Below are 17,268 nucleotides of genomic sequence, written 5' to 3'. Positions count from 1 at the left end.
AAACCTCACTTATAAGGAACTCGGATATAAGGAACACTCGATTATAAGGTACAATTTTCAATTCCCCAATCTAACTCCTTCTTTATTCAATGTAAAAATCCTCGGTTATAGGGAACTCGGTTATAAGGAACACTTTTTCCAGTCCCGACGTACGAAATTCAATGGAAAACCCCTCGGTTATAGCGAACAGACATAAAGAATAAAAATTATTGAAAACCGGAAATAAACCGGAGAATCGCTGATGACGTCAGAGTAATATCGGTACTTGCCTAACTAAACTAAAGGAACCAGCGTGGGAGCCATCTGGTCTAGCGTAATGGCTGCCAGGTGTTTGAACACTACTTTTTCACTTTGCATGGCAACAGAGGTCTAAATTGAAGCTAGTTTCTGTTTTTTTCATTGTGGATGTATTTTTGACATTTTGGTAGGAAAAATGGGAGAGCAGGTTGTATTTGGTGAAGTGAAGCTCAATTTTAGTATGAGTAGTACTTCCAGGTCACAGCAGTGTGATTTTGATGTCAGTTTACAGTAAGCAAATGTGACCAGAGAAATCTCTCTTAGAAGATACATGACCCCTACATTTCTCTTCATTTTATATCAGTTTTATCATAACTCTTTAAAATGAGGTAAGGATTTGTTCTCTGAAATGGGTCTAGCTATGTTTGGTAGCTCATTAAAAATGGTCAGTTTTATATAGAATAAATAGGGAAAACTGTTTAGCTAATTGTGACCTATAAGACAAGGCAGTCTGAATGACAGCTAAATCCCCCGCCACTGCTATGGATAGTGAAAGGTTAAAACCTTTGATTTTAGCTGTGACCTTGACCTTGAACTGACATGGCTGACTCATGAATTCTGCACAACGTCTTGATGAGGTGATTATTTGACCAAAGTTTCATGAAAATCCTTCAAGGGGTTTAGGAGATACAGAGCTGAAACCTTTGACCTTCAGTTGTGACCTTGACCTTGAGTTGACATGGCTGACTCATGAGTTCTTGATGAGGTGATCATTTGACCCAAGTTTGATGAAAATCCTTCAAGGGGTTAAGGAGATACAGAGTGGACACCAAATGGAAGGCTCAAACCTTCGACCCTTAGTTGTGACCTTGACCTTGAGCTGGCATGGTTGACTCATAATTTCTGCACATCGTTCTGATGAGGTAATCATTTGACCTAAGTTTTATAAAATTCCTTCAAGGGGTTTAGGAGATATAGAGCGGACACGAAATGGAAGGCTCAAACCTTTGACCTTCAGTTGTGACCTTGACCTTGAGCCGACATGGCTGACTCATGGGTTCTGCACATCGCCTTGATGAGGTGATCGTTTGACCCAAGTTTGATGAAAATCCTTCAAGGGGTTTAGGAGATATAGAGTGGACACAAAATGGCAGGCTCAAACCTTTGACCCTAAGTTGTGACCTTGACCTTGAGCCGGCATGACTAACTCATGGGTTCTGCACATCGTCTTGATGAGGTGATCATTTGACCCAAGTTTTATAAAATTCCTTCAAGGGGTTAAGAGATATAGAGCGGACACAAAATGGAAGGCTCAAACATTTGACCTTGAGTTGTGACCTTGACCTTGAGCCGGCATGGCTGACTTCTGGGTTCTGCACATCGTCTTGATGAGGTGATCATTTGACCCAAGTTTTATAAAATTCCTTCAAGGGGTTTAGGAGATATAGAGCGGACACGAAATGGAAGGCTCAAACCTTTGACCTTGAGTTGTGACCTTGACCTTGAGCCGGCATGGCTGACTCATGGGTTCTGCACATCGCCTTGATGAGGTGATCGTTTGACCCAAGTTTGATGAAAATCTTTCAAGGGGTTTAGGAGATATAGAGCGGACACAAAATGGCAGGCTCAAACCTTTGACCTTGAGTTGTGACCTTGACCTTGAACCGACAAGGCTGACTCATGGGTTCTGCACATCGTCTTGATGAGGTGATAATTTGACCCAAGTTTCATGAAAATCCTTCAAGGGGTTTAGGAGATATGGAACGGACACGATTTTGTTACGACGGAAAGATGGAAGGACGGAAGGAAGGACGGACGGACACAGACCATTCCTATAATCCCTCCCCCACGGCGGGGGATTAAAAATGTGGGCAAAAATTGAGATTTGTCCAGATATTGATATAAATGAACTAGTTTGGTCAGATTTTGGTAAAAATGAGCATTTCATTGAAATTTTGCTGCAAAAATTGATAAAACCCCCAAAAATCACATTTTCAATGTTTTGGGTGTATATTTTTTTTTTTAAATGCACATTTACACTCTAAAATTTGCCCATCTATACCTTTCAGAGGGGACATTTGGTATGTTTCAAAGTGTTAGTGTGTAATTTGCTTGCAAATTATAGTGAAAATTTATGAAATAGGGCAAAAACCAGCTCTGGCTAGAAGAACTGGTTAAAAATTATGTCGCGACATCAATTTTGAAGGAAAATTGGCGCAGGGACCCGCGTTACTGAAAATGCCATTAAACCTGGAAAACAGATATAATCAAGCTGAAACTTGGAATGTTTTCATGCAGATATGTTACTGGTACTATACAAATGAAATTGAGACTATAACAGAAAAACAGTTTTTCTTATAGGCCTAACTAAACTAAAGGAACCAGCGTGGGAGACATCTGGTCTAGCGTAATGGCTGCCAGGTATTTGAACTCTACTTTTTCACTTTGCATGACAACAGAGGTCTAAATTGAAGCTAGTTTCTGTTTAAATTTCATTGTGGATGTATTTTTGACATTTTGGTAGGAAAAATGGGAGAGCAGGTTGTATTTGGTGAAGTGAAGCTCAATTTTAGTATGAGTAATACTTCCAGGTCACAGCAGTGTGATTTTGATGTCAGTTTACAGTAAGCAAATGTGACCAGAGAAATGTCTCTTAGAAGATAAATGATCCCTACTTTTCTCTTCATTTTGTATCAGTTTTATCATAACTCTTTAAAATGAGGTAAGGATTTGTTCTCTGAAATGGGTCTAGCTATGTTTGGTAGCTCTTTAAAAAAGGTCAGTTTTGTATAGAATATATAGGGAAAACTGTTTAGCTAATTGTGACCTACTTCCACGCGCTTTCATGCACAAGAATAAACTCAAATTATTTCATTTCAATTATCTTTAGTTTGTTAATTCACAAATTACCAAATACTAGACGATATCAGACTTGTATTTTCTCAGGATTATGTTCGAGAGCTACCTGTATTAGGTATTTCATGTTAACAATAGTGAACGAAAACCAGTCACGGTCACGGTCATACTTTCCTAAAAAAATTTCAATTACACGTGATTAACAATGGCAAACAGTCCAGTTTACCAAATTTCCAATTATAATTATGTCACTGGTGACGGGGCGCGGGCCCGGTGACAGGCTGGGAGTGCGGCATGACATGGCAATCCATGTGACCATAGAGACTCATGTCGTGCTGGGTATCCCTAGCCGTGGCCTCGGGTGCGTGCTCCCGGAACTTTGGACAGGACCGCGTTATTTCGCACCTATCCTACAACTGTTAATTGCAATTAAGTAATTTAATTCAGACAAAGCACATGCCGACTGAAATGCTATTTTCAAGCACATGTCTGCACTGGCTCTTCGAACTCGGATGTGCCCATTAAGGCCTATGCTATTTTGACAATGCAAAATTCCTATGTAAAACTGAGATTGTCGTAACAACGAGAGAAATGCACGGGGATCAAAAAGAAACTGATTATAATAAAAAAAAATGTATCCCCGAGTAAATTATAAAGTATCAATGACACTCAAAAACATGCCCAAACAGTACACTAGAAGAAAATGCATAGAAATTTTCGGGGTAAGTATTTGGTACCGTAAGTCTCTCATGTATATACAGTATATATATTCTTCAGTCAAGGATATGTCAGTGTAAATCAATCAAGGGTATGTCAGTGTAAATGAGCTGAGCGTTAGTTTTCTAAGAAAACGTCGTTAAACTGTGTTACACGAATCATACGTGCACCGCTCTTTTACAAAAATATGTCTGCCATGTTTTCTTCAGTGAACGAAATAAAAGGAGTATTTTACCTCAGATTTCCTTACTGTAGAGTACGATTGACTTTCTAATCTAAATAAAGCATCACTTTTTTATAACACCCAACTGTCCGATCTTTCTGATCACTTAACGATCACTCACAATTACAAAATAAAACCAACGTGTCATCAAAATTATCACTTTACACGGCTTCATGGACATCACGGCCTACTAACATTAAATTTGTAATCACGCGCCAACCAAACAAATGATGAAAGATCGGGACTTTTTCAAAGATACGTTTTATTTCCTGTAATTTTCTGATATTCTAACCTTTAAACAACCGAATTGTATGTACAGAAATAACGAAGAATTTATGAAATATAGCTTTTAGTTTAAGTTTTGGACCTACCTTTTTTCAGCCCAACAACAGACATGTATATGTCACAAACCCGACCTGTCCTCGAAATCAGTGTCAAAGGTTACTAGAACAAAAGCTCCAAAAAGATCATAATCATAAAAATGGTATTTGTTTTGCGTGTAGGACTGGGATGGGGCTGAAGACACATTCGCAGTACTGTAAAATACTTATTTGCTGTAATGTGGCTGTGCCCTTACCCCCAAAACAGTCCAATCAGTGAAAATGTAATTCTACTTCCTAGCATGTTTTAGAATTGAAATTAATAACACCATGTCACGTATAATTGTATTGTATTTAGAGCAACTGTTCGCACATACATCATGTAATATGATTTGAGATGAAATAAAGTGTTGTCTATGTCTATGTCTATAAAAAATATAGCAGGTGCTAAAATGGACAATAGCAAAAGTATCTTTAATCCGTATGTATGGCGCCGTTGTCTAGTCGTAATACACTGTATGTCATAAACACCCTACTTTTAAATTTCAATGGGTAGTCTAATTTAACTTTTTTGTAATAAAAAATTTAACATTTGTTTTATATTAGTATTGATGCATATTCACATAACATGCAATCAAGCAAGGTAAGGGGAGTAACTGCAACATATCTTATAGTGCATGATCAGGCAGGTGGGGTGACCTGGTGAAGAAGCGAGGTGGGGGGAGGGTACAATTTTGCATGTTGATTAATATTCATGGAAGGTTTAGGGTTAAAAATTAAAACTGAGAAACAAAATGTGGGGTGGGGTGGGGTAGGGAGGGGGAAGGTGTGTGACCAGGGCGGTGGGGGCGATCGGGTGTGGGCACACAACTTCACATGTTGATAATAAATGTTCATGGGGAAAAATGAAAGATGTTTAATGAAATTCTACCAATTGGTTAGTTTGTTATGTACAAATATGTGGATTTTTAAACAATTAATTAAGTTGTAATAACTCTGAAGTTACTCAAGAGATCCTGACTAAATTATGTGTACACTACCACATTATGGTGATCGAAATTCAGTTTAAGTTTCATAGTTCTAGATCAAATATGTCACAAGTTATGAAGCAGAAATTGCCATATCTATAGTACCCTATTAGTTAACACTAGAAACTACTAAGGGCAATCTGACTGAAACTTGACGGGCCGCATTTCCCTATAGTGGTGAACATGTATATGAAAACAAGGATGAATATCCAACAGGGAAAGCCACGTTCTAAAAACGCAGCCTCCCAAACGCAAACCCAGCTAAATTTTATTTAAATATTCCAAACCACTTCCTAGATATGGCTCCGGGCGGACGGACGGAAAGACGGACGGACAACGCATAAACTATATCCCTCCGCCTTCGGCGGAGAATGAAAAGCGGGTTTAATTCGTAATAATCAGGCAGTTGGGATATAATAAAGTAATATTGCGTATATGCTTGTCTAGCAATTCTTCTACATATAAAGGTATATTTTTAGATGTAAGACAGACAGAAGTGCCATAAAAGAGAGATAGCTAGAGATAGGCTTAGGTTACTGTAAAATGAAATAAAATACTGTTTCAGTTATATTTAGTTTAAAACTGTTGAATGAATTTTTATTATGAAAATTAATTATTGATGATACTTTGTTCTTGCATTTTTCTACAGTATACCCATCATCACGTGGTTTACTCGAAGGTAAGGAATATTGTTTGACTATATTCCTATTTATATTGCACTACAGGAGTGTACATTTTCCGTATCCTGTATGTGTCCGAATGTAAATCATCATTATATAGTGAAACAACTTCGAAGGGTTATATTCCATCTACTTTTGATGAAATTAAATGTCAGAAAACCATCATATTCCGGTCATTCGACTTATAAATCATTTATTTAGAGTGAAGTTTAAATTAGTTTTTGACATAATATTTAAGATTCAGTGTTTTAAATAAAAACCTAAAACATGTGTTTTCTGAAATCAAATAAACAAAATTTGATTTAGAATTAAAACTGTAGTTGGTAATGTTGCACATAATGTAATTATGAAAGATATCTGAGTGACAGAAATTTGAAACAAAAAGAGAAAACACTTTTGTAAACTTATATGATACTGACAGATTATATGTTATGGAAACACATAAGGTTTATTGTTTTACTAATTTTTCCATTCAATCTAAAAAGCGTTTGTAACGGCGTACCGGAGGTAAACTGCATTGATTATAAAGCTTTATTTTTAATGACTCCTCCTTGGTGTATTGGTCAAGAACGCAGGAAAATATTTATTGCCGCGGCGTCCCAGATTCCATTCTCGACTCGTCCATGTTTTTTTCTTGTTTTGGCATTTTCAAGATACTTTAGGTTCGAATGACCAAACCAGATCATTTTAGCCAAAACCTAGAGGTAAGTGCCTTTAATTCCAAAAACATTACAAAAAGTTAAACATTCCACAGTGAGTAAACGTTGGACCTACTTACATTTTTAATAGTGATATTCAAAGGCATGTCTCTTGCAGTGTTTGCAAATAGTGGTCATTAACGAAAACAAAACATCTTATTCGAGGCGAGAACAAAGAGAAGACTGTGCGTCGTAGATTTAAAAAAAAACTAAGACAAGCTAAAACTGTTTAAATGGAATACTTGCAGGCAGAAAGCAGGTGGAACTTATCTCAGTTTCATAATTCCGTGCAGTTGATAAATTATTATATACTCCTTTGAGAACTGATAAGCTTAACTTGATTAAGGCTGAACTTTCGTTAAGAATAAATGCATAATACCAGGCAATGATGATTTGTAATGAAATAGTGTTGAGAATAACTAAAGAGACGTGCGTTAAATTATCCAATGTTTCCGTTTCCTGTGGGTGCTGGTTTGATTTTTACTTTCTAAATCTAAAAGCTTCAGTAAGATATCAGATCGTAATTGAACCAGACAGATAATTTATGCCACATGATACTGTTGTAAATATCATGAGCCAGTGGGAAAGTGTATTGGTAAATAAATAAACACTGTATATTTGTCACACATAAAATATAGGACTGTAAATCAGATCAGAACTTTTCACTTGGATTTGTTTTGATAAACGAGATTTAGATATAACATAGAAAATGGAAGGATACTTTTTGCACATTGCTCACAATCTTGAGAGAATCCGTCGGGCCGACAATAATGCTCGAATGCCCAACAATCTAAGAGAGAAAATAGTTAAAGAATTAAAATCATGGGAATTATGGCGAGCTGTGCTGGCAGAATTTATTGCAACGCTTTTATTTGTATTTACTGGGACAATGTCGGCTGTCGGTATTGTGCCAGTGGTGGACGATTGGGCTAAAATTGTCAGGGTAAGTTCGTTTTCTGTAGCATTTACTTTTTCAAGAACGAAATGTTCGTCTATTATGTTCCATTTTTAGTTCTGTGTTTATATACATTTTTCTGCTGTTCAACTTCTTGAATATAAAAAAAAGATATGCTCAAAAACCATTTTTTATATTTTCGTTGGCGTATTTAATAGAATATGATTGCAGATAATTTGGAAATGTTTCTCCGTACCAAAATCATACTTAAAGGGGTATACCCTATATCAAGGGGAGTAGATACAGAGAACCTATATTATTAGCTTATAAATTAACTAACCTAAAATAACAAATAAATTTCACAGAAGAACTTGCATCCAAAAAATGTCATTTTAGGCACGTAAACAGCAATATAGTGACATTTTATAATAAATCGCTATCCACCCTTTTATTGTACAACAGCAACAAAAAATATATCTCATTTGAATTTTACATTAGTAAGACCGATAATCGTTGAAAGTTTTTTTTTTTGAAAGAACAATGAAGCGTTCCAATATCTATGCAACGGCACCCCTGTTAACTCGCTACCTATGCCATTTCGACTGCTACTCCCGAATAAGCGCGTTGTAGGTGTTGCGGTGGCGCAAAACCAAAGTAACAGAAAAACGAGAATTGTGGGCGAACGGTAAGTTCCAGCAAAGAAGTATAAAATACACAGAATGATAACTGGCTGTAATCTCGCGTGATCTCGTGTCAGAGCGTGAATCGGCGTTATCTTAGTAAAAACAAACATCGGCGAGCATGGAGTTACAACTCGTACCTTTAAAACTACATTTAAAATGCATGTTACCTTCTAAAACAACATTAGTTTAATGTGAAATAGTCTTAAGACACAGAGTACGTACACGTTTCTTACCATCAAAAGAAGCGTGGTCATATGGTGTAATTAATTATACCGATTGTAAAATTGCTTTCGATACAACAATGGCGCATGGAGAACGCGCGACTTTACCGGTAACACGAGATACTCATTTAGTTGTCAACGGAATGTTGCGAGATTGTGCTATAGCTTTCAAGTTGCGTATTCATTTATTTTTATAGTTCTTTGGTTCCAGCGGTATGGGATCGTCGTCATTCGATGTAATATTATAAATTGTCTTTAAATAAATCAATTTCGGACAGTTCGGGTGCACCAAGTTATAATGCCTCTTTGCTGAAAGCTCTGATTTGTTTTTAAGACCGCCTTACATTTTGAGATAAAAATCAAACAATACCAAATCATAGAAAGAAATGGTTGTGTCAGAATAATTTGTATATTTAAGATATTGATAACGTAACACATAAGCACAGATAGTGCTTGACTCCCTTTTCAGGTTGTCATTGCTATAATTATTGTTTAATTGCAGTAAATAATAGAATTTGGGTCATTTGTGGCTGATTTGGGTTCATTATGTGGATAGCTGGATCCCAGCATCACACATTATGTCTAAATTTGGACCAATCAGAAACAAGTTCTATAAATAGCACGTCTGCTAGAGTATAAATAGGTAGATGGATGACAGAGGTATCCAACAATCGAAGAAGACACATCGAAGATTCAACTAATGATTTATCCCAGTACCTTGATAAGGAGGTTGTTGCAACTACCCTGTCAGCGCGGAAAAATTATTAAAAAAGAAGACGTATGAAGTTCATAGACTAAAGAAGAGTTGCAGAATTTCAATAAAGGTTTCGAGCTATAGGGCCAGCGCATAGGAGTTTTACCTTTATGGTAGTTGAATGCTATAGACTATAGCAAATATAGGCTGAGCATTGGAAAGCTGAGACAGAGACCCAGAGTTTGGTAATCTACTGACAGTAGGAGAGTTCCAGCTTATAGACGGTTCAACATTAATGGCGAAGTACTGCCAAGGCATCGGGGATATACCTATATGGTAGTTGAATGCTACATATGATAGCATATAGGCGCTGAGCATCCAGGAGTCAGGGCAATCATATAGAGTTGAGAGGACAGAGGCCGAGCATCTATGCGATAGGACACGTATGTTGTTGACATTGTCTGACGGGAACTTCAACAAAAAGACCCGTCAAGTATAGTCTCCAGCCTATAGGAGTTTGAGCTTATCGGTATTAATTGAAGATTAAGTTAGTTTGAAACATTTAGTGATTTGCCTGATCTCTGAAATTATTTAGCTTCATGTAGAAATCATTTACGAATCATTGTTACACGAATCATTTAGGCAAGGTAGCCAGAGGAAAATTCTATATATGAGATATTTGGTCTCACCAGCTCTACGTTTTAACAAAAGACATTCTACATCGTTTGTCAGCCAATCTAAGGCATAGTCACCTTAGAGATTGGACCCATTTCATTGTTCAAGATACGAAAAGCGTAGGCACTTCCGTGGGTCATATAACTCGTATCCTGACAGGTTGTTTCACATGAAAATTGAACAACATATAAAACATGTATATTACATTGTACTCTACACAACAACTGTCAGTTTACTGATAAATACATTGACTTCCGAAAAAGGACTGCATAAAGGGGCCTCACTTTCGGACAGTTCAGCGCCTTTGAAAACTCACCATTTTCAAAGAACTGTTACATATCTTCGTTACGAGGCATTTGCAATAATGTCCCAGTGCTGAATTTCACATAACTAGGTTGAACGTAATTTTCAGCAATTGTTTATATTTATTTCTTTAAAAATGTTATTCAATTTTAATGGCGAACAAGTTTTTGTGAGTATTTTAAGTATCCATCGTACGGGACAGTACGGCAGGACATGCAATGGTCAGGTAGAGTGTTGGTAAAGATTTTATTCGTTTATCAAATATTTCAGTGTTTTGAAGATATGGTAGCAGGGTACACTTCGAATTTTGGCCCCCGTCAATATTTGTAATAATTAGAACTTTGTGATTTTGGATGTCTGTAAATTAAGGTGAGATAATGATTATTAATTCTTCAGAAAATTTATACAGCCGATACATGTAAAATTCTGATGTCAGTTGTAAAACTAACTGCTGGTAGCTTTGTATGAATCAATGAGACACCTTTTCGCGGAAAAATTCAAATCACGGAAGGGTTCTGTGCTTCTTGATTGATACTCAGGAACATTTTCGCTATTTTGTGAAAAAACAAGCTGGATGGGCCCCCATTCCGTTTATATCCTGAAGTTCAGTAAGGACTATTAAATTGAGAAATGCAATAAAATTGGGCATTGTTCTTGCAGCGGGATCATTGCAAGCTGTTCAAAATGTGCAAAATTGATGATTTTGGCATGCTATTTTTCATGAACGGTGTAAACCTTTCGTTTTGATAACTTTCTTTCTTCTTGTATGAGAATCCTGATCTTGCCATTAATTAAAAGCACAAAACATGCACGCAATTTATAAAATGGCCACCCTGATTCTGCTCATAAGGGAAGTGCAATATTGCGACTCGCTACATGTAAGACTGTCCGTGTCCAAAATTTTCGGATCTAAGTGTACCCTGCTATCTATACACCTAAACCTTAAATCTGACGCATGTTTATAGATCACGATACCGGACATAACATAGGATTCAGTTTTAAATAGGATACCCAAAGTGGTTTGCACTTGTGAACATTGTAACTATTGCAGATTTACAAAACGTACTTGAATATAAAATTTTTATTTTAGCTTGTTAAGATTTAATATAAGTTCTGGAGCTACATATATAATAATGATAATAAAGATAAAACAATAATGAAGTAAGCCCTAGTAGTAGGATTGGTTACAATAATAAAAGCAGAAGTAGTAGTCGCTTTTTTTCTGTTGCAGTGTAGTAGTCATAGTGTACTAGTTGTAGTCGCAGTATCAATGTAGTGAGAATAGTCGTAGTTTAGTGGTCGTAGTTGCAGTAGCAATGTAGTAGTCGTAGTCGCAATAGCAGTGTAGTAGTCATAGTCGCAGTAATTGTCATAGTCGTAGTGTAGTGGTCGTAGTCGTAGTATAGTGTTCGTAGTCGCTGTCGTAGTTGTAGACGTAGTTGCAGTGAAGTAGTCGTAGTCGTAGTATAGTGGTCGTAGTCGCAGTAGCAGTGTAGTGGTCGTAGTCGCAGTGGCGGTGTATTAGTCGTAGTCGCAGTAGTAGTCATAGTCGTAGTATTGTAGTGGTCGTAGACGCTGTAGCAGTGTAGTAGTCGTACTTTCAGTAGCAGGGGAGTAGTCTTAGTCATAGTAGCAGTGTAGAGGCAGTGTAGAAATTGTATTCGTAGTGTAGTAGTCGTGGTCGCAGTAGCGGTGTGGTAGTCGTAGTCGCAGCAGCAGTGTCGTAGTCGTAGTTACAGTCGCAGTATAGTAGTCGTGTTCGCAGCAGCGGTGTAGTAGTCTTGGTCGCAGCAGCGGTGTGGTAGTCGTAGTCACAGTTTAGTAGTCAAAGTCGCAGCAGCGGTGTCGTAGTCATAGTCATGGTCGCAGTATAGTAGTCGTGTTCGCAGCAGCGATGTCGTAGTCTTAGTCGTACTCGCAGTGTAGTAGTCGAAGTCGCAGCATCGGTGAAGTAATCGCAGCAGCAGTAGCAATGTAGTACGTATGTAGTCGTAGCAATAGTTGAAGTAGTATAGTAGTCGAAGCAATAGCAGTAGCAGTAGTTATGTAGTGGTCGTAGTTGTAGCAGTAATGCTATCGTAGCAGTCTTAGCAACTGCAGTAACAGTAGTAGCGAGTAATGTAGCAGTCGTAGTAGTAGTGTTGGAATACTGCAATATGTAAATAATTTACTCATTTCTACGATTAATTTGTGATTGCATTGTTGTAATCATAGGTTATATATGTGGCAATATTGTTTATTTTCTACAAACCGGATCTATTATGATATAGTTTAATTTCATATTCTATTTCAAGTATACAATAATAAATTCCCAGATACTTTTGTTAAATGCTTCTGCATTAGTTATCTGCCACTGCCAAAATCATGTTTACAATCATACATCTTTTTATGAATTATAAATACATGTGTTTAAACCCTGTCTGCGTATTATACTTCAAGCTTGAAATAAACAATTTACTCAGCAATGAATTTAATGGAAATAATATTTATATTAATGACGTAAGCGCAAGGCAATGTAAAATGTTTTTGTAAACAACTAGGAGAACTTCTAGTCAGCAGGATTGTCAACGAAAGACCAAAGTCTTCAGGGATTTAAATGTGTCACTTCAATCTGTTTGAAGCCGTTCATGCTTTCAAAGGAAAGCCATTACTAACTGAAAACATTCATACACTACCTGTACGTGCAGTCAATATTTCTGTTTTAGATGTAACTGTTTAAGATTTGCTTACAAACATCTTTAAGAAATCCTCTTTACTCCCGGAACAGTTCTTGGCAAGATTGATCAAACATCGGGTACATCGCATTAAAGTTCCTCTTATTAATTCTCTGTTCATTAGATACGATGGAAGTATTTAAGTTCTAACTTAGGAAAACGGAAATACAGACTTTACCAACAGGTGTGCGCATCGTCACATCAACACAAGTATAGGTGGTTCCTCTAACTGATTCAATGATCTGTTCATTAGATACGATGGAAATATTATCTAACTCAGGAAAACGGAAATATAGACTTTATCACTTGTTCGAATCAACGTCACATCGATCCAAGTATAGGTCGAAGAAGTCTTGTCAGGCAAAAATAAAATGTCACAAATACACACTTTTCAGAATAATCTAAACATACATTTTGTCATTTCAACTGTTATGGCGTGTGTTTGACAAATAAAATTATTGTTCTGTGGCCAAAATTAAGAAATCCAAACATTCTGTATAGGCGTGTCAAAATTCTAAATGTACCCTGTACTAGTATGAACATTCAGTTTCTTATATTAACTTGAGTGTATGTAACCATGCGAAGAAACAAAAAACACTATTTTGTCTGTTTTGATATTCAAATGTTTAGGTGTTTTTTCTCATAATTACACGCGATTAAATTTCTTTATAAAAAGCATAAGATGTGTGTGTAACAAAACGCATTTTATGGAAACTTTTGTATCGTGGCTAATGGAAAAATAACTGCTTATTAAGTGTAAATATCTATAATTAGGAAAATATACACCAAGTCACGAAACATTCTCATAAACCTTAAACAAATGCTCTTCATGTCTTTTTTTCTTGTTTTTTTTTTTCGCCAGCAGCAGTTAACATTTTGTGTCTCATTATGCATCTACACGTAATTTGATTATTCGAAATAAATATCACAACATTTATATCAACCAGCATAAAATAGTTTTTCAACAGTTTAGATAAATTCTGAAGTTGTACACTATACATGCTAAGTCGGGAATCATTGCCTTATGTCTTTTATTCGGATAGCATAGATTAAATCCAGGATCACGTATAAGGAAACAAAAACACGCCTCTACTAAACAACCTCCTGATACTGAAAATTAATAATTGAAGTGTTGCCATGTGAAAAAAATTGTTATTAATTAAGTCATAAATTCAGCTTGTCATTTAAAGATCGTTTTGACAATGAGCAAAAGTAATCACGTGAACGTTTAAATCATATCATCATTATAATAATTTTCTATAAAAACTTGCTAAAGGTCCAAATTTTTTAAAGAAATCAACAGAAAAATCAGTCACATAACCGTTTAGGTATCACACGGTATCATTGCGTTTTGAAACTGTAAACAAACAAAAGAATAACATGTGATATAGTCTATAAACAACGTTTCTGATGAAAGCGCTCGTTCCGTACTTTTTCCCAACCTCCCGGACCCGTATAAATTTTATTTTTAAAATCGTATTTAATGTCTTAGTTTTCAGTAAGGTTCAAAGAAGGCAACTCAAGTTCAATGATTAAGTTCTATTTTTTTCATTAAATGAAATATGTAGTAATTATCACGGAGTTGTGTTTTAATACATTTCACATGGAATATGAATTGAAGTCTTGTATTTCTTTTAAGTACAATGGCTTAGTTATGTGGAATTTATGACGATCTTATACTTCACTTTAAGTAGCATTGCCTGGCTATAATTTCAGTATTATTTTCCAACAAGTCATTTGATTAAATTGGGTAAAGGCAAGTGGTTACGCTGTCAGCGGTTTTAGGGTTCGAGCCCAGATGAAGGATATATGATAGTCTTGTAACATGACTAGCTAAAAACGAGGTCAATCAACTGACACACGTCTTATTACGTGGGTGCATAACTAAACTATATGTAAGAAAAAGCTCTACAATTTTCGTTATTATTTTATTTTAATGCTTGGCATGAAAATTTCCATCATGACTGGTAATTGATTAAGATAAAATGTTAAATATTAAATTTGATTTGCTCCGACGTCGGTCGCAAAAAGGTCAACGTTATGTTAAATTTTCGCCTGTCAAATACAATATACTACACACTGATGTATTAAACTTAATATTAATCAGTCTATCTTTTCGTTTAAGTCATGTCACGTGCACCGACAACGGTTACACGTGCTCAGCTCCTGAGTCTGTATAGTTTGCTACTGCAACCTGCACTTCCTGTGCTACGTATTACATGAGTGTGTTTTCATCTGAATCCTTCGAACTAGATGATCGAACGTTAGCAAAACAGTCACAGTGTATAATTAATTCCTCGTTTGTTCAAGAAGGATCTCATTCCAGCCATGATGAAGCTTTGCGTCATCTTGATTCCTGAAATTATAAATCAAACGCACAAACAACAGAGAGTGGTGGGTTGGGAAATTAATTTTTTAAGGATAATCGTAAAATAATATGTCCTCTACATTCTCTCTGAGTACCACAAACGTAAAAGGCTGGAAAAGTTTCTGCTTATATAGTGCGCTAAAAATAGCTCGCAGACTCAAAAACAACTGACTTGCTAGTGGTAAAAACACAGGTAAAAACATATATTCAACAATATATTCAAAGCGACAGTTACATTTCTTACGCAAATATCTCTGATTAAATTTCTTAAATACGCTAAATAGTATTCAAGTGCAAATATTTAATAAGCAACCTTTTAAAACAAAACACTCAATTTCAATTCGATAAATCTTACTGATTTTTGATCTTTACCAAGTTTTACATCAAGTTCCTGAATTGAAATATATGTTTGCGCTAACGGAAGCGACGTTCAAAACAATAGCAACAGAAAATGATGACGTCGACGTCAATGTTTGGACGTCGCGTAAAAGCACGTTAGAAAAGGCGGTAAAGACGTAAATTCAAATTAGAAAGGTAATACGTTTCTAACACCAGCTATTGATTTAGATCTACCTTCGTGAAACGAAATCGCTACCGATTATTCATTTATATACTTCTAAAAATAAAAACGCCGCAATACTTTGCAATATACTTATACCTAGTGTAGTTATCGTAGTTTCCCAAGTGTTCTGATTTAAAAAAAAATGAAAACGTTTAATCAAATTTTAAATAGAAAAGAAGCGTTTTTGCAAAGTTGTCGTCAAATTCTATAATTGAGAAGTAGTAAAGATAAGTAAGATCCGGATGCCTAGGCACTGCATCGGATTTATATTTACGCATCGTATCTGTAAAGTATTTATCAAACTGTTATACAGTGTTACTTCCCCTTACCAGTGCAGTAAGCATTACCTATCACGTATAAACTTTTTAGAGTTAAATTTTAGCCTTGTTATCAATTTTGGAAGTCTGTTTAGGAAATTATATTATTCAATAGATAATTATTACTTAATTTGCTTGTAAAACGAGCTAAAACTAAAAATGTAATTCAGTAATACTAAATTTAGTTCTTTTTCTTGCATTGTAACGTACCGCTGGTAAAATGTAAACAAAAAAAAGAATTTGATTTTTGGTTGCGGGATAAAGTTAAAGTGTATTTCTGACAATAATAGCATCTTTATTTTATTCCGAATCACATCCAAAGGATATTCATGTGCTACACAAAATAGTCCCGTTCATGAACAGTGCGTCTGAATTATCAATGAACAAGCAGTTCTTATTCAACCTGTATGCACTCGCTCTGACCATTTAGATTATGTAAGATCTATTAAAATAAATGATAAGGTATTCCAGCCCATGGTTACACCACAAGCTAGGTCAGGCAGAGTTCATCTTAGATATGAGGCACATTAAATTTGTATTTGTTTCTCATTCATGTATATTCATAGACTGGGATTTAAACGAAAATAAATCTACCAAAAACCTGCAACCATCAGACATTTCAAGGCTTTGATTGAGCAAAGTCAAAGAGTTTTACGAAACGCTTGCAGACTGAATATTTCATTAATCTCTTTAGGTTTGTAGCATATATGTCATTTTGTATGCAGATTATTGTTCCTTCAAAAGAACACTTAAAAACAAGTCTCACTTGTCTGAGCAACTGACTTCTAGAACTGTTGTCATTACAAGCTGGCCAGTCAAACCCCGTGAGCTTAGAAATAACCTTTGACGTTAGAATTGTTTTCCTGAACGCGCTCCGCGGATTATATATTACCAACCTGCGGATGGAAAAGTGGCGTTGTGGAAACATGCCACACTTCTTTTTGGTCACAAAGTTAACATGCGTTGTTACCTTTGAATGCATTTAGTCAATATACTAGTATTAAAATAAACCCAATTGCGACCCTTTTATTGTGCGCACCAAATGCACGAATCAAAGCCCGGATGTAAAACTCACGA

The 17,268-nt window shown here is 36.0% G+C and overlaps 1 protein-coding gene across 2 annotated transcripts in view; it reads left to right on the top strand.

The window, feature by feature from the left end:
* LOC123560705 (aquaporin AQPAe.a-like) overlaps window positions 1-17,268 on the top strand; it is a 115,837-nt gene that overhangs the window by 39,846 nt on the left and 58,723 nt on the right. Inside the window, exon 1 of one of the 2 annotated variants that reach the window (XM_053553151.1) lies at window positions 7,192-7,702. The exons of the other annotated variant lie outside the window; for it this stretch is intronic. Coding sequence (XP_053409126.1) covers window positions 7,469-7,702 — 234 coding nt within the window. The 5' untranslated portion in view covers window positions 7,192-7,468. Of the gene's footprint in view, window positions 1-7,191; window positions 7,703-17,268 lie in introns of those variants that run through there. 2 annotated transcript variants of the gene reach the window in all.

This window comes from Mercenaria mercenaria, chromosome 10 (genome assembly GCF_021730395.1).
Source record: "Mercenaria mercenaria strain notata chromosome 10, MADL_Memer_1, whole genome shotgun sequence".
NCBI lineage: Eukaryota > Metazoa > Mollusca > Bivalvia > Venerida > Veneridae > Mercenaria > Mercenaria mercenaria.
Note: the sequence above shows the minus strand (reverse complement) of the source record. Positions and strands in the feature narration are given on the sequence as shown.